The sequence below is a fragment of the Ornithodoros turicata genome, chromosome 2, assembly GCF_037126465.1.
Source record: "Ornithodoros turicata isolate Travis chromosome 2, ASM3712646v1, whole genome shotgun sequence".
NCBI classification, from domain to species: Eukaryota; Metazoa; Arthropoda; class Arachnida; order Ixodida; family Argasidae; genus Ornithodoros; species Ornithodoros turicata.
In genome coordinates, this window is record NC_088202.1 from 66,922,654 (window position 1) to 66,934,694 (window position 12,041).

The following is a 12,041-nucleotide window of genomic DNA, read 5'->3' on the forward strand; positions in this document are numbered from 1 at the left end:
ACTGCAAGTTGCCACACAGAAAATCTAGTTTTAGTGGCAAGTTTCGGAACCCAACCTGCGAAAGGCTGCTCTGGAAGGTAGAGTGTAAACCGGGACATATCCAGTTATTAGTTGACAAAATCTGCTAATTTTTCATGACAGAGATTGGCTGGAGGTTGATAGGAAGTGTTTTTGCAACTTTAGCATTCCCAGGAACTTTTCTTATCAATTTTCGTGCTTCACAGTCTTAGTTGCCAGATTGCCAGTCAGATTCCTTTCCACTTGGAAATATACCAGATTCAATGTCTCCATATCCTTTACCATCACTAATACATGCCAAATCTCCCGGGTTATGTGGGAGACTCCCTTATTTCGTTGAGTCTTCCGATTGTACGGACGCGTCCTCCAATCTCACAGAAAACTGGGTTCTTGGGTTTCGTTCCTCTCATTTTGCTTTCAAAGCTGCCCAAAATTATTCCTGAAGCATTAGAACATGTAACACGTTCTTCGCCCAAGTCTGGGTTGGCAGTATCCCAACAAAGGGGTAAGGACGTGAGCGGTGCACCACATAATGCCACATGACCATCCAAGGCTGGAGTTCGTGACAGATCGCGTGTTTCATTGTGTCCGTCTTTCTCAAGAAAACGTGCTATTGTCTTATCATCGTCCAGTGTCGTACAGTAGTTTCGTTTCCTCCGGTGGCGCTCTCCAAACAGAAGAAATACCTGCGCGTGTTCTGCATACGTGCCAAGTGCCTTTTCACGGGTTTTCTGTTTGAGCAGAACCAGCCATGGACCGTAAGTTACCACGTGTGACTGCTGCTCCGGAAGATGTTCCCAAAATGTAACGTAGTGAAGCGGACAGACTAAGGCGACTGCCATTATCGGTGGAATGGATGCGCCCGTGAAAAAGGCAGTGCTGGGGAGCCAGTTGACGACGTGTCTGCACAATTGCGCAGCTCCACCCTATAGTGGCTACACATGGCGCAGGAGGTGGCAGTGATATCTTGAGTGCACAAAATTAATGCTTAGCGCGTACTACCCCCCCCCCCCCCCTCACATCATGCTGCCAGCATTCTCCCACATTTTGAGTTCGTCAGGTTGGCAGGTATACCATCACTGCAATAGTGCAAGTGAAGGAGATTATTTCCCAGTGTAGCAGTATAGTACACTCCCGCTTTCGGTTTACAATGCACTTGCATTGACCGCGGCGTGCTGCCTTTTTCGAGATTATGACAATGACAATATAGCGGATTATATTTTGAGTCACCATAATATACAACACGTCCTCACTCTTTTTGTACATGATGTTTTACTAGAAGTGAACGTTTGTGGCTGCATTGGTCTCATCCACAATGCTGACGTAAAATTGCGCCGAAGGTGCTTCACCTCGTTTCAGTAATATGTATTAGAAACTAAAAATCCCCTGCAAATACTGTTCGAATAGCAAAATGTATTCGGTTTGAATTTGAAGTTTCAGATATTTGCACAGCTTTAATTTTCAAACAAAGAGCTCTTGTGTGCCTCATGACTAGGGACCGGAACTTTATGCAGGAAATCTTCAAAGATATGCATGCCGTGAATGTTGCTCCGGAAGCTTTTCTATATGTAACTGGGAACTGTAAAATGTGTAAATTGTCTAAAAACATGCTACAAACGAAAATGCACACTCCTTATTTGCAGTTTCAGTGTACGTTCACGCGTGCATTCTCAGGTACAACTCGTTGGTCATTGCAGTTTGCGACCATGCTCACACAACTTTTCAAAGCTGTATGCGTGTGTGCGTGCACACACGTTTTTACCTGGAATGATTAAAAACATCCTGATTTGGCAGTTAAAAAGCCATGTACCGTGAAATTGTGTGCTGTGTCCCTAGATGTTCAACATGGTGAGAACGTGATAGGGACGAAACAACAGCCATGGACAGCGTTCAATAGCATGGGAAAATCCAGTCTTCCTCGGGCGATATCCCATTACCTTGAAATGTCCCAGTGGGCAGACGTGCTTGGCCTCACGCTAGGACGGTGCTGGTAGAACTGTCTTCCAGGCGCAGTGGTGCGCGGCAGTAGAGGCACGTCTTCGTCGCTCACGGGCCGCTACATCACTCCCCCCCCCAGCCGTGGAGCAGTGTAGAGCTAGCGGTTGAGGTCTGCTCGATACGCGACGAGGAGAAAGGGGGCGACACATGGAGCAGGGACGGCCAGGCTTGAGTTTTGTAAGGATGGGCAGTAGCAGCGGAATGAACGGCGCGGGCAAGCGCTGACCGGGCGGGTTCCTGGAGCGGGCCGAGGTAGCATGGGCGAGAGGGTGGCAGTACTGCGATCGGTATGTGAACGTTTAGCTCCATGGCTTGTCATCTCCGGAGGCATGGATTGTCACCTGGGGAGGACCGTCGTGAAGATCGTGGAGACCGGGAGTACGATTCAATGTAGCCTCCGTGTGCGCCCCCGGTGGAATGGTGGTCCCGGTGCTCCTTGCCTGCCAGAAGACGGTTGGCGGCTGGGTTGCCTAAGTTGGGATCGATTTGGAAGGTCAGGTTGGAGTTCAGTGCGGGCTGGGTTCCTGGACCGCTAGCGTAGGAGATGCAGGTGGTGTGGTCTACAGTGGGAAATTTTGACAGGTACAGGAGCGCGTGGCTCTGGAACGTGCCGCTGGTGAATGCCGGAGGAGGACTGTTGCGAAGCGTGAGGTGGCGTGACGCAGTGAGAGTGACCATGGCGTGTTGAAAGTGAAGCGGTGCGGGAGCAGCGTCGTGATATGCCAGGTCGTTGAATTATGAGCGAGTAGCGTCATCGCCTAGCGAGTCCTACGAGGAACTACGCACCATACCCTCAGTATGGCTTCCGGGGGATTTTCGTTGATGGTCTTGGAAAATTTAGGATCTTACTGTGCCGAATTACACCGAACATAGTGTTCTTTGTTCGGGTCACCAAACTGTAATGGCTATGCTCTACAGCTAAGTCAGAACTGAAGGTTCATCCGAATGGGCAAGGCCCATGAAAAAAAAGGAAGATCTTGGTAACGTGCCACGAGAGGGTGTGGCGCCAACTTCGTCAAAGTGGAGTGGCACATGGCACGCCCCCTTGACTCTGAAGGGGCAACGGCCTAGGACACATGCTTGCAGACTTCTGGGGTTGGCCTGGTGTGAGCCATGGAGTCGGGAGCGGCGAGGCAGAAGGAAGCCGGGAGCTGGGGCTTGACGAAAGCGGGCTTGACTCGGTCAAGGTTAACAGTGTCGGGCTTGCCGTTCACAGAGATAGTCAGAAACTTCTCCGTACGACGCAAGATGGGGTGCAGACAAGAGTAGGTTGCTCGAGAGGCCTGCATACCTTGTCCTGGTGGAGGAACACATGCATGGCAGAAAACAGGTGCTGCGGCACGAAGGATGGCCGTGACGGGGGTGTGCGCGGCGGAACCGGACGGAGAGAAAAGACTTGTTGAAAAGCGTCGATGTAAGTGTGCGGGACATGGGTGACGGTAGCTCGAAAAAATCGGCGGACAGACGGAGGGTAGTGCCGTATACCGACTCAGCGGAGCTGCATTCTCTGCAGATCGGCCTTGAAGGACGCATGGATGCCCAGGAGGACAACCGAGAGTATGGATGGCCAGTTGGTGGATTCTTAGTGAGCTACGAGTCATTGAGTTGGTCGTACCCCGGAGTGAGACAGTCCATGCAGAGAATCGAAGAGGACGCGACAGAAAGTGGGGGGACGCATGGGCTTGGTGGCGTCATGCTGCAGTCGCAGCAAATAGGCCTGTGCCAGGCCTCTTCCAGATGCAAGGAAGTGGAGGAAGACCGAAGGGCTTCGAGCTCTGAATAGTCCGACTGTGCTGGAGCCAGCACTTCAGATGACAGCACGTCAACAACCATGATGCGACTTAAGGCGTCAGCTTGACCATTCTGAGATGCGGGTACATGCTTGATGCAAGATATAAATTCAGCCAAGAAACCTAGATGACATGTCTCTCTAGCTGAATAGCGGCTACGAGCCAAAATGAATGCATATGTCACGAGATTGTGATCCATCAGGATGGTGAAATCGCGGCCCTCCAAGAAATTGAGAAAATGCTTGACAACAAGATAGGCGGCAAGGAGCTCTTCGCCGAAAGTACTGTACTGGGTTTTGGCTGGCTTGAGGGCCTTGGAAAAGAAGGCAAGGAGCCGCCATTATGCCCCAACTTACTGCTGGAGCGCCGCACTCACAGCCGTGGTCGAGGCATCAACCATAAGGGCGGTGATGGTTCCAGGGGTGGGATGAGCGAGGAGCATTGCAGAGGACAACTGCGACTTTGCTAATCGGAAAGCGTCCATAACAGCGTGCGTCCAAACGAAGGTGGGAGGCCAGTTGCTGGACTTCGAAGAGGGCTTTGAAGGCTTGCCCTGACGGGAAAAGTGGTCTTGTGACGACGGACGCTCGCACAGTGAGGAATAAAGCAGCGATAAAAGTTGACGAGTCCCAAAAAGCGTCGAAGCTGGCACACTGACTGCGGTCGGGGGAAGTCGGCGACTTTCTGCGGGAGTAGCGGAACACCAGCATTGGAGACTTGGTGCCTAAGGAACTCCAAGGAAGAGACACCACACTCACACTTGGCGACATTCACGATGATGCCATGCGCAGCAAGACACAAAAAGTGTAGATGAAGGTGTTCCATGTGTTTGGCAGGGTCCCGATTTGTGATGAGGATGTCATCTATGTATGCGAAGACGAATGGGAGGCCTCTGGTTACTGTGTCTATAAATCACTGAAACATCTGTGCAGCATTGTGAAGGCCGAACGGCATGCGGATTAATTTGAAGACCCCAAATGGGGTGGTGATGACCGTCTTTGGAATGTCCTCGGGAGCAACTGGTATTTGGTGGTAGGCCTTCGTAGGATCGATCTTTGAAAACATCTTCATGCCGTGGGCCGTAAAGTCTTGGAAGACGTGGCAGAGGATATCAATCCGGGACGGTAACCAGGTTCAGACTGTGATAGTCCCCGCAGGACCTCCAGTCTACGGTCTTTCTGGAGACCATATGAAGGGCCAAGAACTAACTACCAGAAGAAGGTCAGGCGATGCCGATGTCCAGCATGTATTGAAACTCAGCCTTGGCAATTTTCTGCTTCTCAGGATCCAGGGAACTCTGACGGCAAAACACAGGTGCGCCCTCGATGTTGATGCGGTGAACAACGTCGTGGCGCATGGGCTTCGTCCAGTCCGGAGGCTGCTTAAGCAAAGGGTACTCGCGAAGGAGGTCTGCATAATGCGATGACACGAAGAGGTGACAAACTTCACAGATGGCAAAGGGCGGCAAAGGGATGGTGGGGATGGTTCGGATAGATCACCTAAAACTGAAGGTGATCGATACTGTTCCGCTCACGCTCAGTACTTTCGGCGACACTTCTGCATGGTCAGAACGAAAGCACTGTAACGTCGTTGAACTGAGTCTGCGTAGTGAGTTCTCGCCCTTGGAGTATCTGCTTAAGGCAGTCATGTTGCCCATTATCTGCAGGAACATCATCGCCACACCTTTGAATGTCGAATAACCAGAATTCAGGTGAACGGAAGCTTTATAGTCGGCGACCTTATGTTTCCGGGAACGCATCTGTTGTGACCAGATCGAAGAACCAAGCCATCACTTTGTCGCATCCACGCATCGTCTCGAGTTCAAGCGTGGAACCCGGTGAGCTCAGACTATGGGAATTCTTAACAAAGCTTCAACTGTCCTTAAAGATAGAACTGCCTCGGCGAAAGTGCTGAACGCATTACTCCAGTGCCTCACTATGCAGAGCTCGTTGTACTGAACACCACAATCGAGCCACTGGTGACGATGAGGACTATGAAAGTGAGTGCGCTGGTGTTTTGGAGGTGAAGACAGAGATGATCTAATGGGTCCCTTGGTTCGTTCCCTGGTTTCGGCACCAAAGGAATGTAGTCGAAATCAACCGGTATACCACATACGATCTGCCATCTCCTGCCCAGAAGGTGAGGTAGTGGTCGAAGAAACACCTGTAACCAAACCAAGATTAAACTTAATCTCAAAGAACAACACCCAAAGAAGTGCAAATACAAGGTAGACAATCGCTTGAGGCGAACTCGGTTCATTCGAGGATCCCGTCGAAGGCGCAGCCGCCACCTGTAGCTGTGCCAAGAAGGGCAACAGCGCCAAAAATTGCTGAGGGAGGATGAGATGGGGAATTGCGGCATTTGACACGCAAGATCCATGTGCGATCCTTTGTGGAAGCCCGATAAGAAAGAACGGGACGTAACTGATGCTAAGGATGTCACAAAGGTCCTAGTACCCAGAGAAGCCTGGAAGAATGGCACAGTGGTCCTGGAGACATTCAGATGCTGGGCCGTTGAAAGGGGAAAGTGCATCTGTCTTATAAAAGTCGTGGATTGAAGCAATCAACAAAGCTTCATAAGCAAGCAATGGGCTGGTCGTCAACAGCGCACGTTGGTGGACCCAGCACGGCGGCATCCAGACCACTATGAACGACATTTGCGAAAGGTGGTCGGCTACGCAAGGCAACTAATGAAAAGTGCACTCGCGAGGTGCAGTACATGTCGACGTTTTCGAGCGCGGGCAGCGAAGTCTCCGACAGCACTGCTTCCATGGGACTGAGTATATCAAAGCCACCTCTTTGAGACAGTGGGCATCGACTTCGCCAGGTCACTGTACGTCTCGAGCAAGAAAGACTTCGGCACATCGTACATTGCATTATTCACTTGTGCGACTTCAAGGGCATTGCACTTGGAGCTAGACTCTGAACTCATTGTCGACTCCTTCCTGCTGGCTATGCGCTGTTTAACCGATCGTCGCGTGACCCCGTCGACTATTTATTTCGATAAGGCGCTAGAGGGAGAGGCTCGTGCGAAGTGTCAAACTGTGTATCTCAGGAAGGTACTTGGCAAGCAAAGCCTCACCTTTGAACAGTTACAGACCGTCCTTAAGATGCCGAAGCCACCATAAATTCTCTACAGGAAGAAAGGAAGGAAAAAGGAGGATGAAATAAACACTTCTGGGGGCATATTCTGCAGGAGAATGGTTTCGGATTTCCATCACCGTTCTGCTGGAGAACGTGCCCAACACAGCCATTGTTCGCAGGAAACCATACCCCATGTCCAGAGAAAAAAAGTATGGCTTCCGAAAGAACTACAATCGATGCTACAGGCCCATGTTATACGACTGTCGACTTCATCCTTAGCGTCACTTATAACAATTGCACCTGAGGAGGATGGGACCGACCCTGTACTCGCTCTGCCGGACTTCACATTACCGTTTGAGTTAAAGGGGCAATAAACAGGTATACGAGGCACATTTTTTAAAAATACATTGTGAGACGTTGCCGATGGTGAACGTTTTCAAAAAAATGTTGTCGTAAAAAAGTAAATAATGGCTCCAAACCGACTGAATATTCACTGCACTCTTTCGCCCTTATGCCCCGCCCTGCGATGTCCTGGCGACAATAGCGACACGTCATTTTGACGTCGCGCATCATCAGCCATTTAGAATGCGGGACGCTTATACATTAATTTTGTTGTAATATGGAGATGTGAGGTCAACTCTAAACATATTCCCACTTGTCCAATCCAAAGTAGCCAGTTCAAACTGTACCAAAACCCCACAATATTCTATTTCACATGCGCACTTTGTTTTCTGTGCTGAATTGCTTCGCGAAGTCACCGCGATGTTCCCGCAACCGGTTCCCTCGCGAGCTGCAGCTTGTCTCAGTGGGGTCCGTCATTGGCTAGGAGAGCAAAATCTCCCCCACCTCCAGAATTCGCCTAGAATTCGGTGTTGCTGTACGCTGGAATATAGTGACGTGACCTGGTTCCAAGGATAAGGAGAGGCTCGCGTGGATTATGCTCTTTGAATGGTTTTTGTTTCGTGTTAAAGATGCTCGCTAGAAGCAAAAGAATTTCATATCTGGATATCGTGAGCTACGTTCTTTCATTGGGCATAATAATTGGAGAATGTTCGTCAACCTATTTTGTGCCCCTTTAAAGGCAGACACCTCCCATTACGGGACTGGAGCCGTATTATACCAGAAGCGCGTTAGCAATACGAAAGGGTGCCAGGTTTCTGTGGTTCGTTACCGCTCGTACACTTTCTCTAACACCGAAATTGATTTCGCGTTAGAGAGACCGAGAAAGAAGCATTAGTGGTAGTATGGGTTCTAGAGTATTTCTGCTCATATTTGGAAGGCCACAAGTTTCAACTGTTTGTGGACAATCAGGAGTTCCCATTTTCTCCAGTTAGCAGAACCCAAAGGAAGGATCATTGGTGGATATGCGAGCCGCAACACTTCGATTTTGAAGCATCTCATTGGAGTGCCTCAGATCTCACTGACACGGATGCCTTGCCTCCTGTGGCCATAGACGCAACAGGAAAACATACTGAGACCAACAGGGAAAGTAAACATCCTCAAGCAATGGCAGGGATCTGTGCAGTTGCGCCCCGTGGACGGCAAAGTTCACGTCCTGGACATGCTAATACCGAAGATCCTCCAGCTGTATCATGATAGCCACGATTCAGGTGGGCACGAGTGCTTCTGGTGGACATACAATAAACGTGCAAAGCACTTCACCTGGAAGAACACGAGAACAGTGGTGCGAATATACATGTCTAGGTGCCATGAATGCCAAATACACAAGGCCAAATAATCACAGTCTACCGATTCCATGGTCCTACCAGAACACTCCACAATACCATTTGAAGTGATTCACGTCGACTTTGCAGACATAAAGAAAACCAGGAAGGAGTGTCCAGGACACAGGCATTCCTCCTTGCTATCGACCAGTGAACTTGGATGGTTGCAGCCCGTCATGGATGGGAAGATGCCCAGAGTGTCATCAGCCTCCTCGAACGAGAGGTGTTCAGAAACATGAAAGTTATGGTCTCAGACAACGGTCCAGCGTTCCCAAGCCGGAAGCTTGGGGTGTGGGCACAGCAAAGAGGAATTACGCTTCGGCAAACAACACCGTACCACCCAGCAGCCAACGGGTTAGCATCAGATACATTAAGCACTACATCTCAGTTTATCCAGAGTACAGAGGAGGGTGGAAATGTGCTTTGGAAGGCGCGGTCCATCACCACAGCTGGTCACACACAACTGTGCTCGGTTGCAGCTCTCACTACGCTGCGTCCAAAGTAGTTCCATTTCTTCCTGCCGATCATGCGCTCGGTATCACCTAATGGATCCTAGTGGAAGAGCATCTCGACACTACATGGCAGTGTGAAAAATGTAGCCTAAGTATGAAGAGGAACTTTGACAAACAATACAACAATGCCACACCAGACATACAAGATCGCAACTGTGTCCTAGTTCGACTAGGCCTACCCCGTACGCGGGCCCAGCATAAGGGGCCATATGTCATTCTCGTAACTGTAGGTCAGAACAGTGTATTAAAGGCTATTGGCTACAGGGGGTCTCGAGGTACGCGCGAAACGGCCTCCATAGACAACGTCATCCCATACCATCCCAGGGGAGATGGTCAACAAAATGGGGGAGAATGTAGAGGTTGAAGAGGAAGGGAACAGGGGAAGGAAAAGGGGAGGTTGAAATAAACACTTTTGGGGGCACGTTCTCCCTGAGAACGGTGGTGGATTTCCGCTGCTGCTGTGTTGTATACCTGTTGTACATGTTGTACATTATACTTTATTTCCCCCGAGTCTGCCACCAAGAAAGTAGTTTCCACTTTAGACGCAGTCATCAGAAGATGGATAGACTGCCGAGGTTTAGCCAACCACTTCTGGAAATGGTGGCGGGCTGACTACTTCCTGCAGCTAAGGTCAGCACACTTAGCTTCTTCGCTCAGAAGCAATGAAATTAAGAAGGGTGACATAGTGCTCATGCACGAAGAAAAGACTCCGCGACTTATGTGGAAAACTGTTCGTCTAGCGGAGACCCACCGTGGAGATGGACACGTCAGGGCATGTTCCGTACTACTCCCAAATGTAAAGACAGCAAGTAGACCGGTGCAACTGCTGTAGCCTCCTGAAACAGCTTTGGAAGGTAGCTGTCTCCGCAGCTTCTTTTGGGTGGGGGAGTATGTTGCGGAAATCTCACAAAATGACAGTGACTACGGAAAGAAAGGATTCGAAGAGGAGAAAGATATGTTCCTCGCCTAATCTTCAACTTCTTTTTTGGACGTTTGAAATGTTGTGCACGCTTGTGCTTTTGCGGTTCTTTTGTTTTCTTTTTAAGATGAAATTTAATCTTGGTTTGAATGTAGAAGGGGTGGTGTCCCTCTACAACCTTCCTTCATGCCCCAGTTCAGCACCCCTTTGCGACAATGCTGTTGTTCTCTTTAAACACCATTCCCTGTTTGGATGAGAGATTGTTTAGTCTCTGTTCATTGAGTGTTCTGATAATGTTAGCCAATGGTGTCTAGCATTTTATCCAGCCTGAGCTCACTTTTGCACCTGGGGATTTTCTAGACTACATTGTGCCGAATAAACTCTGTTGCTAGTTGAAAGATGTCCGTCAAGGGTGTAGCCAGAGAGGTTCAAACTCCAAAATCATGCATTTGGGAGAGGGAAACAAGTGGGAAATCCTCCTTCCCCACGTAAACCACCCATAGACCCCCCAGAATATTTTCTGGCTACCATCCTGATGTCAATGTGCTGTCTTGTCCCTTTTATGTTCTTGCCACATTGAACAATTTGCCCTGTATCAATGAAAAGTGCACATGTTATATAATCTGTGCTGTCATCCCTTCATTCTTGACCATTGAAAGATAAAGTTTCACCCACAATAAGCACACCCAGTGTGGCACGATTTGCCACGGCTCACATGAGCCCCTGCCATGGCATAATCTATGGTTGGGGCTGTTTGTGGTGAGTGTTCTCCAGCTAACGCACGTTTATTGCACGTTTCAAACCATTTTGTAGGCCGGTGCACATGATGGAAGAGAAGCTGTAGAGATCCGACGTTCGGAAGCTGAGCTGATGAATATGTTGGTGCAGATAGCTCGTAACCCTCCCACGTACAGCACACAGCTTGTCGAGATATTTCGTAAACTCCAGCTGCAAGCCAGACACATTAAAGAAGTCAAAAGGGGCTTTTGAAGTGGACATGGTGTAGGAAAGATTCCACTAAACTTTTATTGCATTTGTGATTGCTTATATGGTCACGTGTACAGGTGTCTCTAGTCAGCCATGCCAATTTACCAATGCTGTTGGGTGTGCCTTGTATCGTATATTGTTATTAAACGTAATCTGAGGTCGGAGTGTTGTTTGACTTGGTATTTGGTAGAAAAAGGATGGAATTACAATGTATTAGAAAGAAAATTGGAGAGGTTGGACTAGTTGGACCCTACAAGCTTAATTCTGCTGTTTCCATATATGACCCTCCCCCCTCAGCACACACACGGAAGGCGCAGTAGCCCAGTAAACCATAGACAACTAGGAGATGTCCACCTGATATTCTAAATTGTATGTTTGGATATCGCATGGATCATTTCAGAGAGCCCGTAGACGTCGCTGGTACGTCCTGGCGACTATGGTTTCTCCCACTTTTTCCACATTCCACGTACGTCCCAGAGACGCAACTTCGGGATAGTTGGATGTTCACAGGATGTTCTCAAATCTGCACATATTATTGCTACGAATGTGTTCTTTCAGAAATGTGCTGTACTATGCAGTGGGGTGCCACACATTCTCATAAGATATGTAACAATGTTTTATCTCAAGGCTGCATTATGACCAGGTTTTTGACACAATAAGCATATTGTAATGCGGTAAATGGCAGCCCAGCGACCTTTCGGCCATAATCTAAGACGAATGCAGACCTCTGCTTTCGCCTTTCACCATATGAGACGCAGGCTTCCTTTTTGGCCCTTCCACCGCGTACGCGGATTTCAAGAGATACCAGAGAGAGCATATACTGAAATACAAATTGTTGGAGCATGTTCATCAAGTGTAGCATGGCGTACCAGGTTTGCAACGGTGACAACGTCTTTGCAGTTAGGTTATGAGTCTGCCAACGATGTCAGCGCATACCTGCGAATGTTCCTGACACCCCTTTCTGGCTAATATCGTGTTTCTGACTCAAGTTACCGTCTATAATATGTAGG

At 49.1% G+C, this 12,041-nt stretch overlaps 1 protein-coding gene across 1 annotated transcript in view; it reads left to right on the forward strand.

Moving 5' to 3' along the window:
• LOC135384736 (mutS protein homolog 4-like) overlaps nt 1–11,195 on the forward strand; it is a 103,787-nt gene extending 92,592 nt beyond the window's left edge. Inside the window, exon 24 of the mRNA XM_064613925.1 lies at nt 10,858–11,195. Within this exon, the coding sequence (XP_064469995.1) occupies nt 10,858–11,034 (177 nt within the window). The 3' untranslated portion in view covers nt 11,035–11,195. The remainder of the gene's footprint in view (nt 1–10,857) is intronic.
• The last annotated feature ends 846 nt before the right edge of the window (nt 11,196–12,041 follow it).